The sequence below is a fragment of the Oncorhynchus mykiss genome, chromosome 19 (assembly GCF_057628025.1).
Source record: "Oncorhynchus mykiss isolate SJ-2025 chromosome 19, ASM5762802v1, whole genome shotgun sequence".
In the NCBI taxonomy this organism is placed as follows: Eukaryota; Metazoa; Chordata; class Actinopteri; order Salmoniformes; family Salmonidae; genus Oncorhynchus; species Oncorhynchus mykiss.
Genome location: NC_143040.1, coordinates 50,186,229 through 50,204,708, shown reverse-complemented (window position 1 = coordinate 50,204,708; position 18,480 = coordinate 50,186,229). Strand labels below are relative to the sequence as shown.

At 44.6% G+C, this 18,480-nt stretch overlaps 1 protein-coding gene across 2 annotated transcripts in view; it reads right to left on the bottom strand.

Moving 5' to 3' along the window:
- Positions 1 to 495: 495 nt before the first annotated feature.
- Positions 496 to 18,480, bottom strand: part of LOC110497864 (protein unc-79 homolog) — a 50,218-nt gene continuing 32,233 nt past the window's right edge. For both annotated transcript variants that reach the window (XM_021574305.3, XM_021574301.3), the window contains exons 28-50: positions 18,017 to 18,354; positions 17,573 to 17,755; positions 17,193 to 17,355; positions 16,940 to 17,089; positions 15,488 to 16,792; positions 14,167 to 14,283; positions 13,948 to 14,050; positions 13,690 to 13,830; positions 13,524 to 13,562; positions 13,225 to 13,337; positions 13,036 to 13,121; positions 12,377 to 12,550; positions 12,216 to 12,284; positions 8,700 to 8,810; positions 3,362 to 3,466; positions 3,178 to 3,255; positions 2,976 to 3,065; positions 2,644 to 2,819; positions 2,287 to 2,470; positions 1,958 to 2,161; positions 1,417 to 1,494; positions 1,294 to 1,335; positions 496 to 1,185 (exon numbers count right to left, since the gene is read on the bottom strand). In XM_021574305.3, coding sequence (XP_021429980.2) covers positions 997 to 1,185; positions 1,294 to 1,335; positions 1,417 to 1,494; positions 1,958 to 2,161; positions 2,287 to 2,470; positions 2,644 to 2,819; positions 2,976 to 3,065; positions 3,178 to 3,255; positions 3,362 to 3,466; positions 8,700 to 8,810; positions 12,216 to 12,284; positions 12,377 to 12,550; positions 13,036 to 13,121; positions 13,225 to 13,337; positions 13,524 to 13,562; positions 13,690 to 13,830; positions 13,948 to 14,050; positions 14,167 to 14,283; positions 15,488 to 16,792; positions 16,940 to 17,089; positions 17,193 to 17,355; positions 17,573 to 17,755; positions 18,017 to 18,354 — 4,238 coding nt within the window. In that variant the 3' untranslated portion in view covers positions 496 to 996. The remainder of the gene's footprint in view (positions 1,186 to 1,293; positions 1,336 to 1,416; positions 1,495 to 1,957; positions 2,162 to 2,286; positions 2,471 to 2,643; positions 2,820 to 2,975; positions 3,066 to 3,177; positions 3,256 to 3,361; positions 3,467 to 8,699; positions 8,811 to 12,215; positions 12,285 to 12,376; positions 12,551 to 13,035; positions 13,122 to 13,224; positions 13,338 to 13,523; positions 13,563 to 13,689; positions 13,831 to 13,947; positions 14,051 to 14,166; positions 14,284 to 15,487; positions 16,793 to 16,939; positions 17,090 to 17,192; positions 17,356 to 17,572; positions 17,756 to 18,016; positions 18,355 to 18,480) is intronic.

The following is an 18,480-nucleotide window of genomic DNA, read 5'->3' as shown; positions in this document are numbered from 1 at the left end:
GTGGGAAGTGCCCTTTCCATAATGTGATTAGATCCCACAACAATGATTTATCATGACAAACAACATTAAACTAGAGGTAACTGGTTCTAGGCTCTACAGGGGGCGGTAGACACGGACTCACTTGTCTTGTTTACCTCCGCCGTCTGGCTTCACCCTGATCGAGTTACAGTGCTCCTGCTGTATCCCATATTGTGTCAGATCGATCTGGGCTCTGTTGGCTAGAGGCAACCTGTCTGAACTGGGTAGAGGGTGAGACAGGTGCCCTAAAGTCCAATTGTCTTTACTGATAATAAAATGTGATTGATATTGGTTTGTCCTGAGCAAGGATATGCATGGGTGTTTCCCGATACAGCCTTTGGCTTTAGCAGTCATTTAGTTTTCCCACAGACCTTATTCAATATATACTTTAGATACTGTGCAGATGTACAATCATATCACACTTTGTGCACTTTTAACTGCTCTCTGTAGAGATGACAAAGAGACTGAGACATACTGTATATTTCGAACATGTGGCTTGATTTTTATTATTTTGTCAGGCTTGCAACCAAGCAACTGAAAATAACAATATAGAACATGAGTATCACCAAGTAAACAAGCCTGAGCTTCAGCATACAGCCTTCTCCATCCATCCACTCCAGTCATCTGCAGTGCTGCTAGATATTCTCTCCATCTGGTTTGACCTCTGATGCTGCACACAGCATGTTGGGCACCTAAACTGTTATTTACTGTACTGTTATCCCACTGCATCTGCACACCTGCCCGACCTGTACTCACCTATCCCTCTCATTGCACAAAAGAGTAGTATAGATATTCAAAGTTTAGACGTTTAGACGTTGCTACGTCAGAAGCAGAGTCTTAAGACTGTGAGAATCAATTTATGCAGGAGTCAACTTCCTGATGTTAATGGTCAGGCAGGCAGGCAGGCAGGCATTAAGCAGATGCACGCTGGTCCTGAGGTGGCCTGGGTCTTGGTGGATCTCGTGAGAGGTGGGCAGGTCACATAGGGTAGAACTGTGAGGCGGCCTCTGATGACTGGATCTCCACCTGGGCCATCTTGAACTGGGTGCACTGCAGCCACTTGCGCAGGGCAAAGGGCAGGGCCCCGGCTGCCTGGCCTTGCAGACACTGGTGGTTCACCCTGTTCTGGATAGCCTGCAGTCGCAGCTGGAGCCCTGCAGACAGATGCTGCATGGGACAGGGGGAGTTTTTTCACTGGATGTTCTGAAAACCCAAGCATCTATATCCATATATGAAATAATACAAATCATATTTGAATTGCAATTTAATTCTTACCTTTAGGTTGGATTGAATCATGGGCAACCACATAGGTATTAACTGATGGAGAGAAGAGGGGAATTTTTTGTTGAAATAGAAAGCAACATGAAGTGTAAAATCAAGTGTTTGGGAAAAATGTACCTTCACGAAGATGGTTGAGTTGCATTCTTGTAGAGCCTCCATCAAGCTAATGACATGTAGACACACCATCTCCACCATCTTGGAAAGTTGAAGAGAACACATTTTTATTACTGCAAGGGATCATAACTTGATTTATGATTAACCCCCCCACCCAAATATGAAACAAAATGTATGGTAGAAAAGCAGTCTCAGGCCGGGATGCAATCCGACCGCAGATTTGAACAATGCACCATTTAAAGATGATTTCCAATAGAGCCAGCATTGACTGAGAATATGGTCTCTGTGAACGCAGGAACATTTCCTTTAAAACCTGCATTGTGGATAAAGCGCGATCAGATTGAATCTCAGTTTTACAAAACAGCAATGTCCTGTCAGACATAACAACGATATGTTGTTGATTTAACCAATTCCTCTGTCACATTCACGACAACAGTCAGAGGAGTAGTTCACATTTAACTGTTGCACGTCTCCAAGCACATCGTCTTTCCAGTCCACCCCCTCTTGAAGCTGATGGAGAGATAAGCATGTGGATCTTCCTTACCACTTTGTTATGGGCCATGAGCTGCAAGATGCTGGGTGTGACGCGGCTCCAGAACTCCAGGCCCGTCAGTATGGCATTGGAAGAGAACTCTGTCTGGTTCTGGTTTTGCAGGGCCGAGGCGGCCGCCGCCTGCTCACAGTAGATGGTCCACAGCTGGGCAAACATGAAGGCATGGAACAGGGAGCACATGTGCAGCACTGACGTCTGCAGACAGAGGTGGCGAGGAAGAGAGAGGTCAGTGACACTTTGGTTTTCATGTGAAATCTTCATAGGTTTCCGTAGCAGTTTCTTCAACATTTATGCATATAGCACTTAGACATTTTCCTGACCTTGGATTGCTCAGGGAAGCCGATGAGGATGATGATGAGGTGGTCAGCGATGTGTGAGCCAGCGTCCAGGGGGATGGGCATACAGGAGGTGGAGCCCTGGTACAGGGCATAGTGGGTCAGGGAGCCCAGGAGCAGCCAGGACAGCTGGCGGATGTGGGACACACACTCGATGAACTCCTTAGGTCTGAGGAGGAGACAAAGGTTAAACGCTTGTTGAGCAAACATTACAGTGTTATTAGAGTCACCATTCATTCTAATGCCTGATAAAAGTAATTCTGGTAATAGAATATCTTCATGATTACAGACAGTGAGATCACTGAAAGTAACATCAGTGCTGTGACTGTTGGTGCCTCTCACCCCTGCTGCATGGTGGACGGGGGATGGTAGAGCCAGGGAAGATAACGGATCACTGCCTTATTGTCACGGTGATTGCCTTTGCTGATCTCCATGGCAGCCACCTGTGCCAGGCCCACTTTCAGGTTTCCTCCAAACGTGTCCTCGTGCAGCGGCTGACAACACGCTTTCATATGGTTCTGGACAGAGTCACATGATCACATGACTACGGCCCTGCGTTTCCCCTGATCACTTGACCAGGAGAAACTCAGGACCCTCCACATGACACGATGGTTAGAGATGAGACTTATCCACCCATCTTACATGAGTTAAGGCAGAGTAAGGAGGAAACTCACTTTCAGTTTGGTCAGTGTGTGCATATCCGCTATGAAGTCTAGAAGCTCACTGATGTATTGCCTCATGCATTCCATTGCTGCTGTCGTGCACTGAGAAAGACAGAGAGAATAGCGCAACAATCAAACAACCCATATGTTTATTTCAATAGGTCATCATAAAGGAACACAGATAACCAATGTACTGTATTATATACTGTCTTACCCCTGGAAGTGATGAGATCATGTGCTTTGAGAGAATAGTAGACTCTGCTAGCCTCGTACCAATATCTGAACAAACAAACTGACAACATCCACACATAGTTAACATAAAGACATTTGTAAAGTTATCTTTGGTACTTTTGGGTTGAAATCTTTTCCACAAGTAGTTCTGATTGTACTACTTTTACCTGGACCAGCAGTAGCAGGTTAGTATCGGGTAGAGGAGACTTGAACTTCAGAGCCTGCAGAAGCTCCATCACCACAATACGGGACATATAGAACTTATCTCTCTCCTGTGAATACACAAAATAGCTCAGGATGAGGACAAATGAGGATAGTGGAAAGAGAATATAGAAAATAACTGTGTACAAATGTTGGAATGATTTTAGAGGAACCAAGTGAGATAGGCATACTGGGGAAAAAGGTTTGCCTGGTGGATGTTTTCTCTAAGCTGTCTTATTTAATATTTCAGGGCTGTGTACTGTTTCTCTCTCCCTCTCCAGAGCTGCCTGTGTGTATGTGTACTGGAGAATAAAGGTTGTCTGTGGTCTGAATAGAGACAGAGGATCTGATTAGCATGGCACCCAGTCCAGATCTCCGCTCTCCCAGGGTCCCAGTTCAGATGAGGCTGTCAGCCTGGAGAGCCACTGCCCTCAATACAAAGCCCTGCTACATCTCTCTCTCTCTTTTCAACCAAAGAAATCATTCCCTTCTCATCAGCATGAAACCAAAATATATCGAGTATAGTTGATTTGGGGTCATATTTGTTCAAATGTTCTATGCGTAGTGCAGTAGTGATAAACATAACTTCCCAAACATCCGTACATCTACAATAACCCAAGCACTGAAAAATCCTCCTTAAACGTGTGTTTGAGACAGCTCACCTCATAAGACTAACTGCACAGGAAACATTTAAATAGACGTAATCAGTCATATTGACTCGTGTTTTGAGAAACGGATGTTATATAGCAGGGATTAACCAGGCTGGAGGAAATCAATAGAGCTGGAGACATAAAGCATGGTGCTGTGACAGCAGTGGTGTGGTAAGGATCCATCTGTCCTGCAGCAGGAGACAGCCCAGGACACAGCTCTAACAGAGGGAGGCTTGCCCTCATACATCCTCAGCCCAGAGCCTCAACTAACGATGTAAATCAATACTGGCTGATTGTTTACTTAACTATCTGTGACACACAGCCACCTTCCTGTCTAGCAGGAGTGGCTGGGGATAAGTATTGTCACCAAGAACTACAATATACAGAGGCCTGCAGACATGGATTCATGTTTAACAATGCGGGACAAAGTCATATTTCCGTATCCCTTTTCAAATTGGGCCTTTCACATTAGAGGTTGACCGATTATGATTTTTCAACGCCAATACTGATACCGAATATTGGAGGACCAAAAAAAGCCGATACCAATTAATCGGACGATTAAATTTTTTTTGTTGTAATAATGACAATTACAACAATACTGAATGAACACTTATTTAAACTTAATATAATACATCAAAGAAATCAATTTAGCCTCAAATAAATAATGAAACCTGTTCAATTTGGTTTAAATACTGCAAAAACAAAGTGTTGGAGAAGAAAGTAAAAGTGCAATATGTGCCATGTAAGAAAGCTAACGTTTAAGTTCTTTGCTCAGAACATGAGAACATATGAAAGCTGGTGATTCCTTTCAACATGAGTCTTCAATATTCCCAGGTAAGAAGTTTTAGGTTGAGGTTGTTATAGGAATTATAGGACTATTTCTCTCTATACCATTTGTATTTCATATACCTTTGACTATTGGATGTTCTTATAGGCACTTTAGTATTGTCAGTGTAACAGTATAGCTTCCGTCCCTCTCCTCGCCTCTACCTGGGCTCGAACCAGGAACACATCGACAACAGCCACCCTCGAAGCAGCGTTACCCATTGCTCAACAAAATCACGGCCCATGCAGAGCAAGGGGAACAACTACTCCAAGTCTCAGAGCGAGTGACGTTTGAAACGCTATTAGCACGCACCCCGCTAACTACAGTGCCGTGCGAAAGTATTCGGCCCCCTTGAACTTTGCGACCTTTTGCCACATTTCAGGCTTCAAACAAAGATAAAACTGTATTTTTTTGTGAAGAATCAACAACAAGTGGGACACAATCATGAAGTGGAACGACATTTATTGGATATTTCAAACTTTTTTAACAAATCAAAAACTGAAAAATTGGGCGTGCAAAATTATTCAGCCCCCTTAAGTTAATACTTTGTAGCGCCACCTTTTGCTGCGATTACAGCTGTAAGTCGCTTGGGGTATGTCTCTATCAGTTTTGCACATCGAGAGACTGACATTTTTTCCCATTCCTCCTTGCAAAACAGCTCGAGCTCAGTGAGGTTGGATGGAGAGCATTTGTGAACAGCAGTTTTCAGTTCTTTCCACAGATTCTCGATTGGATTCAGGTCTGGACTTTGACTTGGCCATTCTAACACCTGGATATGTTTATTTTTGAACCATTCCATTGTAGATTTTGCTTTATGTTTTGGATCATTGTCTTGTTGGAAGACAAATCTCCGTCCCAGTCTCAGGTCTTTTGCAGACTCCATCAGGTTTTCTTCCAGAATGGTCCTGTATTTGGCTCCATCCATCTTCCCATCAATTTTAACCATCTTCCCTGTCACTGCTGAAGAAAAGCAGGCCCAAACCATGATGCTGCCACCACCATGTTTGACAGTGGGGATGGTGTGTTCAGCAGTTGCTTTTACGCCAAACATAACGTTTTGCATTGTTGCCAAAAAGTTCAATTTTGGTTTCACCTGACCAGAGCACCTTCTTCCACATGTTTGGTGTGTCTCCCAGGTGGCTTGTGGCAAACTTTAAACGACACTTTTTATGGATATCTTTAAGAAATGGCTTTCTTCATGCCACTCTTCCATAAAGGCCAGATTTGTGCAATATCCGACTGATTGTTGTCCTATGGACAGAGTATCCCACCTCAGCTGTAGATCTCCGCAGTTCATCCAGAGTGATCATGGGCCTCTTGGCTGCATCTCTGATCAGTCTTCTCCTTGTATGTGCTGAAAGTTTAGAGGGACGGCCAGGTCTTGGTAGAATTGCAGTGGTCTGATACTCCTTCCATTTCAATATTATCGCTTGCACAGTGCTCCTTGGGATGTTTAAAGCTTGGGAAATCTTTTTGTATCCAAATCCGGCTTTAAACTTCTTCACAACAGTATCTCGGACCTGCCTGGTGTGTTCCTTGTTCTTCATGATGCTCTCTGCGCTTTTAACGGACCTCTATCACAGTGCAGGTGCATTTATACGGAGACTTGATTACACACAGGTGGATTGTATTTATCATCATTAGTCATTTAGGTCAACATTGGATCATTCAGAGATCCTCACTGAACTTCTGGAGAGAGTTTGCTGCACTGAAAGTAAAGGGGCTGAATAATTTTGCACGCCCAATTTTTCAGTTTTTGATTTGTTAAAAAAGTTTGAAATATCCAATAAATGTCGTTCCACATCATGATTGTGTCCCACTTGTTGTTGATTCTTCACAAAAAAATACAGTTTTATATCTTTATGTTTGAAGCCTGAAAAGTGGCAAAAGGTCGCAAAGTTCAAGGGGGCCGAATACTTTCGCAAGGCACTGTAGCTAGCCATTTCACATTGGTTACACCAGCCTAATCTCGGGAGTTGATAGGCTTGAAGTCATAAACAGCGCAATGCTTGAATCACAGCGAAGAGATGCTGGCAAACGCACGAAAGTGCTGTTTGAATGAATGCTTACGAGCCTGCTGCTGCCTACCACCGCTCAGTCAGACTGCTCTATCAAATCATAGACTTAATTATAACATAGTAACACACAAAAATACGAGCCTTAGGTCGAATCCGGAGACAATCATCTCGAAAATCAAACATTTATTCTTTCAGTGAAATACGGAACCGTTCCGTATTTTATCTAACGGGTGGCATCCATAAGTCTAAATATTCCTGTTACATTGTACAACCTTCAATGTTATGTCATAATTACGTAAAATTCTGGCAAATTAGTTCGCAACGAGCCAGGCGGCCCAAACTGTTGCATATACCCTGACTCTGCGTGCAATGAACGCAAGAAAAGTGACACAATTTCACCTGGTTAATATTGCCTGCTAACCTGGATTTATTTAGCAGCTCACAGATTACTGCACCTGTACATAGCCCACCTATAATTTAGCCCAAACAACTACCTCTTTCCCTCCTGTATTTATTTTATTTTATTTCTTTATTTATTTTGCTCCTTTGCACCCCATTATTTTTATTTCTACTTTGCACATTCTTCCACTGCAAATCTACCATTCCAGTGTTTTACTTGCTATATTGTATTTACTTTGCCACTATGGCCTTTTTTTTCCTTTACCTCCCTTATCTCACCTCATTTGCTCACATCGTATATAGACTTGTTTCTACTGTATTATTGACTGTATGTTTGTTTTACTCCATGTCTAACTCTGTCGTTGTATGTGTCGAACTGCTTTGCTTTATCTTGGCCAGGTCGCAAACTTGTTCTCAACTTGCCTACCTGGTTAAATAAAGGTGAAATAAATAAATTAAATATTTTTTTTTAGCTAAATATGCAGGTTTAAAAATATATACTTCTGTGTATTGATTTTAATAAAGCCATTGATGTTTATGGTTAGGTACAGTCATGCAACAATTGTGCTTTTTTTCGCAAATGCGTTTTTTGTTAAATCATCCCCCGTTTAGCGAAGTTGGCTGTCTTTGTTAGGAAGAAATAGTCTTCACACAGTTCGCAACGAGCCAGGCGGCCCAAACTGCTGCATATACCCTGACTCTGTTGCAAGAGAAGTGACACCATTTCCCTAGTTAAAAGAAATTCATGTTCAATATTAACTAAATATGCAGGTTTAAAAATATATACTTGTGTATTGATTTTAAGAAAGGCATTGATGTTTATGGTTAGGTACACGTTGGAGCAATGACAGTCCTTTTTCGCGAATGCGCATCGATTATATGCAATGTAGGACACGCTAGATAAACTTGTAATATCAACCATGTGTAGTTAACTAGTGATTGTGATTGATTGATTGTTTTTTATAAGATAAGTTTAATGCTAGCTAGCAACTTACCTTGGCTTCTTACTGCATTCGCGTAACAGGCAGGCTCCTCGTGGAGTGCAATGTAAGGCAGGTGGTTAGAGCGTTGGACTAGTTAACTGTCAGGTTGCAAGATTGAATCCCCTAGTTGACAAGGTAAAAATCTATTGTTCTGCCCCTGAAAAAGGCAGTTAACCCACTGTTCCTAGGCCGTCAGTGAAAATAAGAATGTGTTCTTAACTGACTTGCCTAGTTAAATAAAGGTGTAAAAAAATATATACCGATTTCCAATTGTTATGAAAATTGAAATCGGCCCTAATTAATCGGCCATACCGATTAATCGGTCAACCTCTATTTCACATGAGATCATTGCAATGCTAACAGTTTTATTTTTTACAAACAAACAAACAAATATGCTAGCAAATGTAAGCTAAACTTTACATATCTACCTTGTTGAAGGCTTTGTAACAGAGGCCACACAGCTCCACCAGGTAAGAGAGGCTGAACACTCCATACTGCATGACAAAGCTCAGCAGTTTGGAGAAGGGCTCCAGTAAGCTCTGGGGAAGAGGAGAAAAAGAGACAGTAACGGCTTGGTCCTGCCTGCTGGTGGGAGGCCAAGGGGATTTTAACACAACAGGGATTTTGTAGGACTTATACGTTCACTCATGCAAGTGTGACTAAACTGAATGCTATCAGGTGTAAATCCTTTGATTTAAAGAGTCAGAATGTAACCAGTCATATAACCTGCTCAGGCCCATATCAGAGAAGGGCTGGGATAGTGTGCTATATGACACTCGATTGAAGACTGTGCTCACCATTTGGTTAGTAGGCCTAATGCATCCTGTAGCACAATCTCCAAAAAGTTATGTGACACTGTAAAGTCCATGGAGAATAAGAGCACCTCCTCCCAGCTGCCCACTGCACTGAGGCTAGGAAACACTGTCACCACCGATAAATCCACGATAAATGAGAATTTCAATAAGCATTTTCTACGGCTGGCCATGCTTTCCACCTGGCTACCCTACCCTGGTTAACAGCCCTGCAACCCCCACAGCAACTTGCCCAAGCCTCCCCATTTCTCCAAATCCCGATAGCCGAAGTTCTGTAAGAGCTGCAAAATCTGGACCCCTACAAATCAGCCGGGCTAGACAATCTGGACCCTCTCATTCTAAAATTATCAGCCGAAATTGTTGCAACCCCTATTACTAGCCTGTTCAACCTCTCTTTCGTATCGTCTGAGATCCCCAAAGATTGGAAAACTGCCACGGTCATCCCCCTCTTCAAAGGGGGAGACGCTCTAGACCCAAACTGCGACAGACTCATATCTATCCTACCCTGCCTTTCTAAGGTCTTTGAAAGGCAAGTTAACAAACAGATCACCGACCATTTTGAATCCCACCGTATCTTCTCCGCTATGCAATCTGGTTTCCGAGCTGGTCATGGGTGCACCTCAGCCAAGCTCAAGGTCCTAAACTATATCATAACCGCCATCGAATCGAGACAATACTATTCAGCTGTATTCATTGACCTGGCCAAGGCTTTCGACTCTGTCAATCACCACATTCTTATCGACAGACTCAACAGCCTTGGTTTCTCAAATGAATGCCTCGCCTGGTTCACCAACTACTTCTCAGACAGACTTCAGTGTGTCAAATCGGAGGGCCTGTTGTGCAGACCTTTTGCAGTCTCTATGGGGGTGCCACAGGGTTAAATTCTCGGGCCAACTTTCTCTGTAAACATCAATGATGTCGCTTTTGCTGCTGGTGATTCTCTGATCCACCTCTATGCAGACGACACCATTCTGCATACATCTGGCCCTTCTTTGGACACTGTGTTAACTAATCTCCAGGTGAGCTTCAATGCCATACAACTCTCCTTCCGTGGCCTCCAACTGCTCACTTCTTCGGGATAGGGGGCAGCATTTTCACTTTTGGATGAATAGCATGCCCAAATTCAACTGCCTGCTACTCATCCCCAGAATATAAGATATGCATATTATTAGTAGATTTGGATAGAAAACACTCTGGAGTTTCTAAAACTGTTTGAATCATGTCTGTGAGTATAACAGAACTTATGTAGCAGGCAAAACCCCGAGGACAAACCATTCAGATTTGTTTTTTGAGGTCACTGTCTTTTCAATAGGTTTTCATTGGGAAAGGGACTTGCTTGCAGTTCCTACCGCTTCCACTGGATGTCATCAGTCTTTAGAAATTGGTTGAGGTTTTTCCTTTGTGTAATGAAGAAGTACGGCCATCTTGAATGAGAGTCACTTGAAGTGGACTGTTTGAGAGAGGAGCGTGACTAGAAAAGTAGCGTCAGTTTGTTTTCTTTTTGTATTGAACACAGATCATCCCGTCTTCAATTTGATCGATTATTTACGTTTAAAAATATCCTAAAGTTGTATTACAAAAGTAGTTTGAAATGTTTTGGCAAAGTTTACAGGTAACTTTTGAGATATTTTGGAGTGACGTTGGTCAAGTTGGAACCAGTGTTTTTCTGGATCAAAAGCGCCAAATAAATGGACATTGTCGATATATATAGACGGAAGTAATCTAACAAAAGGAACATTTGTGATGTTTATGGGAGATATTGGAGTGCCAACACAAGAAGCTCGTCAAAGGTAAGGCATGATTTATATTTGATTTCTGTGTTTTGTGTCGCACCTGCAGGGTTGAAATATGCTACTATCTCATTGTCTACTGTTGTGCTATCATCAGCTTTCGCCGAAAAGCCTTTTTGAAATCTGACATGTTGGATTCACAACGAGTGTAGCTTTAATTTTCTATCTTGCATGTTTGATTTAATGAAAGTTAGATTTATATAGTAATTTATTTGAATTTGGCGCTCTGCATTTTCCCTGGCTTTTGGCCAGGTGGGACGCAAGTGTCCCGCCTATCCCAGAGAGGTTAAATGCAATTAAAACCAAATGTATGCTCTTCAACCGATCGCTGCCCACATCTGCCCGCTCGTCCATCATCACTACTCTGGACGGTTCTGACTTAGAATATACGGACAACTACAGCTAGGTGTCTGGCTAGACTGTAAACTCTCCTTCCAGACTCACATTAAGCATCTCCAATCCAAAATTACATCTAGAATCAGCTTCCTATTTTGCAACAAAGCATCCTTCACTCATGCTGCCAAACATACCCTCGTAAAACTGACTATCCTACCGATCTTTGACTTGTCATTTACAAAATAGCCTCCAACACTCTACTCAGCAAATTGGATGCAGTCAATCACAGTGCCATCTGTTTTTTCACCAAGCCCCATATACCACCCACCACTGCGACCTGTATGCTCTCGCTGGCTGGCACTCGCTTCATATTCGTCGCCAAACCCACTGGCTCCAGGTCATCTATAAGTCTTTGCTAGGTAAAGCCCCGCCTTATCTCAGATCACTGGTCACCATAGCAGCATCCACCCATAGCACACACTCCAGCAGTTATATTTCACTGGTCACCCTCAAAGCCAATTCCTCCTTTGGCTGCCTCTCCTTCCAGTTCTCTGCTGCCAATGACTGGAACGAACTGCAAAAATCACTGAAGCTGGAGACTCATATCTCCCTCACTAACTTTAAGCACCAGCTGTCAGAGCAGCTCACAGATCACTGCACCTGTACATAGCCCATCTGTAAATAGCCCATCCAACTACCTCATCCCCATACTGTTATTTATTTATTTTGCTCCTTTGCACCCCATCTCTACTTGCACATTCATCTTCTGCACATCTATCACTCCAGTGTTTAATTGCTATATTGTAATTATTTCACCACTATGGCCTATTTATTGCCTTATCGCCCTTATCCTACCTCATTTGCACACACTGTATATAGACTTTTTCTGTTGTATCATTGACTGTATGTTTGTTTATTCCATGTGTAACTCTGTGTTGTTCGTGTCACACTGCTTTGCTTTACCTTGGCCAGGTCGCAGTTGCAAAGCACACACAGACAGACTCACCCGGGTTGCACTTGTGGTGGGGATCTTCAACAGACAAATGATAATCCTCAAACTGGAGTCCAGGGGACACTGTGAGAGAGACATCATACAATTCTTCATAAGGCTTTAGCTCTATATTGGTCACAGTCAATGCAGCCTACATGCAGTGTGAGATCCAGTACCTTCAGAGGCAGCACAGAAGGTAGTTTAGTGAGGAAGGTCTGGAACTGATTGCAGATGGTGGTCCACAGGTTGCTGGGGGAGTCCATGGGCAGGGCCTCCATGAAGGTGGCGATGTTTTCCAGGCAGTGCAGCATGGTGCCCCCGGCTGGTAGACTCCTCTTGTTGTTCAGACCCTGAGGACGATGGTATAAATGACAACAGGGTTACATAATACATATGTATTGCCATAGAGCCATTACCAACTGTTCCATTATCAATTGTTCACTAGTTTAAAAATTATATTCTAAAAGTTGTTTGGACTAGTGATGTTATGAGTCAAAGGAGTGAACTGAGGTGGACTATCACAAGTGCTATTCCTTGAACATTGTAACAGTGTAAGATTGCTAAAGAGAAGACACCAAGTTAATAGAGAATAAGTGAATATGGTGAACAACCATGCAGAGGCATACTCTTCAGCAGCATTCTTAATTGGGTTTGTTATCACGCTATCCTAACAGCAGTGCTGTGGTGTCGTCAACTTTTACAAGAGCTCCTCCTGCTGGATACATGACGAAAGTGGACATTTTGCTTGAGATTCAAGACATACACAAACACCCGCATAGTTCCTTCAGTCCAGTGCTGAGCTTTAATCATTACACTAAGCAAGTAAAAGTCCCACCTCCAGCAGCTGGTTCAGCGCAGCCACAGAACTCAGTTCATTAAAATCAATCAGGGAAGAAGCCAATGTTCTCAGAAAACCTCCATCTGGAAATACACAGAAATTGACAGTAAAGATCAAACCATATCCCTCAGAATGCTGCTCTTAACCCGGAGCCATATTGTGTTTTATATGTTTGTCTGAGTAGACCTTTGATGTTGCTCTGGAAGAGCTGAGGCAGGATGCCATTGGGGGCCAGCTGGTGGAACACACAGCGGAGGAACTGCTTAGCCACACCTGCTGCGTTGCCAGGGATCAGCATGCTACACCAACAGAGACATCAACATCAACTCACACACAGAGCGTCTGCACCTCATGTTGGCCCATTCTCTCATTTGTGTACAAGAATACAGCCAGCGTGAACTAGTCATCAGCATCCACAGTACACCTGAGTTTAACACATACCAAATAAGAATATATTCAGTATGTCTAGTTGTGATGTGTCATACCTCTCAGCTTGCCCAGAGAAATTAGCACTAGACGCCAGCCTGTAAGAAAAACATCTGAATTCAAGATCAGAGACATGACAGAGTGTGCCAAAACTTTACTGAACAATTAGGTTTGTGTATGGGATGTATACGGGGGTTGATGCAGGAGCTGCTGTAGTTGCCAGACCTGCCCACAGACTGCATGATGTCCAGCAGCAGTGGAGCGGCCTGGTCAGGGCTGAGGTGGATGAACATGGAGAGCACCACCACTGCCAGGCCCAGGGTCTCCTCATCATACTCCTCTAGCACCGCACCACAGTCACGACACCTGAGAGACCACACAGTATTAGTATTAATAACAACAAATTACCATTAATACATACAGTATCCGCTGTCCAGAATGACACACCAGTCAGTGTTGGTGGTTGGCGGTAGGTTCACTCACCTGTCAGTCATGGTGGTAGGCTGATCATCAATGAACTCCTCGGGGGCGGGCACAAACATGCTGACTGTACTGGGGGCAGATAGGAGGCTGGTCTTGGTGGGGCCTGTTTAGAGAGCAACACGAAAATCAGCACAGTCAAACAAAGTCATTACAGTATTTAAAAGGTGTTTTGATATTTACAAATCTGAAGGGGTGGACCAGAGGTAGCCAGTGACTGACCTGTCTCCCAGGTGCTGATGTTGTGAGGGGCGCTGGACTGGTGCTCCAACTGTCTCTTCATCAGCTGGCTAATGGTTAGAGCTCCCAACGAGCCCCGCTTCGCCTGACGGTACTGAGCTGGGGTGCGACACACACACATACAGAGGATTGAGTTGCCTGGTAGTTTCCCTCTATCTCCACTTTCATTTCAATGACTGGTTTACTAAAACAAACTCTGTCATGAAAATGGGGAGTGGAAAACGCTCACAGAGGTAAATAAAAATAAAAGATGAAATGGCTTAGTTGCATATATTCCATATTTGATATATTGTCGGAATATAGATATAATCCCTGATCTATTGATAAGAAAAACGAAAGAACCATGAAAAAAAACTATTTAACACATTGAAAAAAAAGAAGGCCAAATGTTTGAAATGTTTGAATGTTCTGGGTGTGATGACCACACCCTGTTTTATTGGTGAATTTAAACAGATGACAATGAGAAAGTATTTGGATCCTACTCGATACTGAAGAGTGGTTGCTTGTTTCTGGGATAGCAGCTGTGAGGGTGGGGGCTGAGGCGGATTGTCCAGGGTGGTGTGCGTGAGGGATGGGGCGCAATGGTGGCTGCTTCAGCTCTCAGCCACCTTATAACCTCACATGTGGACAACTGTTTAGAGCATGAGATGCTGCAGACACCCAACGCCAAAACAAATGTAGTGTAGAGCTACAAGTGGTTAACTACAAGTATAGAACAAGTCCTAGTGCAACAGCAATCTAAAATTAATATTTTGTGAAGAAATTACAATTGGTTATTGATGCCCTATTTAGTAAAAAAACGAATTTGCCTTCTCATTCTATGTTATTGCTTGTTCTTAGATGGACAGCTATTTATGGACATTGTGTTGCAGCAATTTGAAGATGCTGTATTGATATTTACTTATCGGCTTCTAGGACTTCACTTCACAACATGTTTTGTTTTTCAGGTGTTTACCATGGGTAGGAATGGGAAACGGAAGAAACACGTACAAAGCCACACCACAGGACAGGAGACAGCAGTGGTGACCAGTTGACTGAAGATTTGAAGTAGCATGGATATCCAACTAGACAATTTAAAGTCTGTTCATGTGGTTCGGCCCTTCTAAGCAGACACTTCCGTTACTATTCTAGAAAATGTGTTCTAGAAAAATCTTAAGAGATGTCGTCACTGAAACACACACATCAAAAATACATATTGTGCATGAAATCAGCGTAGGTGAAGGATACAGCAGCCGTAGGTCCATACAGAGGGAGACCTCTAGACTGAGGCTTCTCTTTCTCCCCTGACCCTGGTCTCTCTTACCTGTCTCAGTGGGCTGCTCATCCAGCTTGTCCAGGGTGTTGAAGGAGATGTCCAGATACTCTCTCTGGATGGCGCTCACAGCTATCTTCCTCTGCTTGCGTTGCCGGGGAACTATCTGGATCTTAAACTCTGCCTCGTCATTGTCATCATCATCATTATCAGGTTTCAGGTCGCTGTCATCAAGGTCATCATCTTCATAATCTTCCTCTTCATCATTGTTCCCCTCCAGAGAGGTGAGGGGCTCGGCTGTGTCTTCAGGAATGTCCAGGAAGACGGTCCTACCAGAGGGACTGGTCCCCACACCCACCGCTGCCTTCAGGTCCTCAGGGTGCACAAAGTCATCCAGGGAGGTGTCAGGGACAGCAGGGGTCTTCCTCAGCAGGTCCCTCTTCTGTTGTAAACTGAGGGTCATGGGGCTCTCCAGGCCAGGGTGCTCCGGCTGGTCAGGCAGCTCCAGGGAGGTGGTGGGGGTTGCATAGCGTGGCCTCCTCTGTAAACGCTGTTGAGGGATTTCTTTTGCTGTGGAGTCTGTGGTCTTCTTGTCCATAGAGCAGTCCTCCACGCTCACTTGCACCACCCGAGACAGGTGCAGGGTGCTACTGCTGGCAGGGGAGGCAGCGGGCCTGGCAGGGGAGGCTGGGGGCCTGGCAGGGGAGGCTGGGGGCCTGGCACTCCCATTCAGCCTGTTGCCCATCACTGTGTTGAGGTCAAATTCCTCGTCACTCTCCACGATCCTCAGTGGCGGCAGGGGCTCAAAAACCAGGGAGTCGCTATCGGACATGGAGAGGATGGAGTGTTTCTCTGGGATGGAAGTACAGTCAGAGGAGAGGTCAATGAGGTCCGGGTCCTCCTTCTCTGCTGATGAGCCCCCTGTAAGAGGGGAGTCCAGGTCGGCCTTGTCCTCAAACGTCCCCATGCAGCTGAGACGCACCTCTGGGATGACAGGCCTGGAGCAGTCTGAGTGGCCCCCCCGGAATCCTCGACGGTCCTGGCGGTCGCTGCCCTCCGCACGGCCTGAGGAACCGTCTGACGAGCCCTTCCCATGACCCCCCTTCTGCCTGGGGTGGGAGGTGGTGGAGGAGGGGGGTGCGGGGAGACCATGCTGCAGGTCACAGCGGTCTATGCAGGACTTACGTCGGTGCTCGTCCAGGTTGTAGAGGATGGAGTCAGTGTTGGCAATGTCTAAGGACTTCTGCTTGTGCATGGCCTGCAGACGCTTCTTCCTGGTACTCTCCTCCCTCACACAATGCAGGATGCTGTCCTGTAGCGCACTGGCCTCGCGGTACTCAGACAGCTCAATTTCACCTGACACAGACGGAGAGAGGATCAAAAGATAGCTTATATCTGATTATAAAAATCGGTAAAAGCTCAATTCATATCAGTAAAAGCATTTAAGTTCAATTTATTTATTTTTTGGATAAAATAGGTCATCCTTTGAAACTATTGTTATACTTTTCTGTGCATTCAGCTCCACTGGCTGGTACTTGACAGACTTGCTGCCACCGATCCTCTTCAGACGGGCGAAGAAGGTCTGGGACTCCTTGTTGCCTGCTCCAGTTGGGGTGTCATGGACATCAGACTCATCAAATACACTGTCCTCCTCTGGAAAAAAACAAAACACACACATGATATCCAAAACTCTCAAGTCTTACTCCAGATTCATTTCAAGCCCAGTCCAGTAATGTAATCATCTTTCTGGTGCTACCTTTCTCTTTCTCGCTATAGCGGCTGATGTTGGAGTTGTCACTGTAGAGGGGTCCGGCGGTGGCATGGGGTCTACAGCTGTGGTACTGGGCATTCAGGGTGTTGATGGTGATGTGGATCAGGTGTAGAACCCCTTTACTCACATCCATGTCCCTGTAGGGGTACTGGGACCACACACAGGATCGGTAGGAGTGGAGTGTAGGAGAGTAGAAAGCAACACCAATATTTATGAATTAGCTGTTGTTCCCAGTAAAAATGATTCACAACCAGACTTTTAAGTGCCGGTAATCAATTATACACACACTGTATACAGTTTTCAATGTAAACACATTCACATAGTGGATAAGGTTTCATTATATTCCAAACATGGGTAGTGTGTACCTTGTAGAGGATGACCAGCAGGGCTTTGAGCCACATCTGTCTGATGTGTGGCTGCAGGGCCCAGAGAGAGCAGCGTGGGGGCTGCTGGAAGTAGTGTCTGAGCTGGGGGCATGTGCAGTACTTCAACACCTGGACCACCAGGGGGAGCAGCTGCTTCCCCAGCCCAATGTTGTAGTCCATCACCTGCAGGAGATATCACATCACGCTAGGTTCTTCTTGAAGCTTGACAGATTTTCATAATCAGCAGCAGCAACATGAAACTTAAACTTTATAGAGGGAAACATGACAAAAAAATCCCATCTTAAACTTACTCTCAACTGAAGGAGATGAGAGCCAGGGATATTTCTGGGGATTCAACTCTAAATGTATTCAAGGATAATCATTCAAACTATTTTTACAGCGTCAACTCGCCGTCATTCATAAGGTTACTTGATATTCTCTGACCTGTGCGATGCCAGCGATGAAAGCATTGAAGGAGGTTGAGGTCCTCATCTTCTGGGGTGCGATCATGAAGCAACCCTCCTGCTGGTCAAAGCCCAGCAGTAGATACAGGTGGCGCTTCACCGTGTTGAAGGCCTTGGCACTGCCAATGTCTGCCTCGGCACTGCTCTTGTCTTTGGCCATGAACTTCATCAGCACCATGATGAGCTGGTGCACCGTCTGGTGATCTATCCCAGCATCCTCTGGGAGCAGGTCCCTGATGACCGAGTCGTCCTCCGGTGAGGGGCTGTGGCCTAGGAGAGGGGCTGAAGCGTCAGGGTTAAAGGGCGGGAGGAAGCGTGCTGCAAACAGGGGAGCGGATGGAGAGGAGAGGGACGGTGAAGCAGGTGAACAGAGAGGGAGATAGTACGACAGTCATCTCATTTGGTCTACATTCAGCAGGGTGATTACATATATGACACCACTAA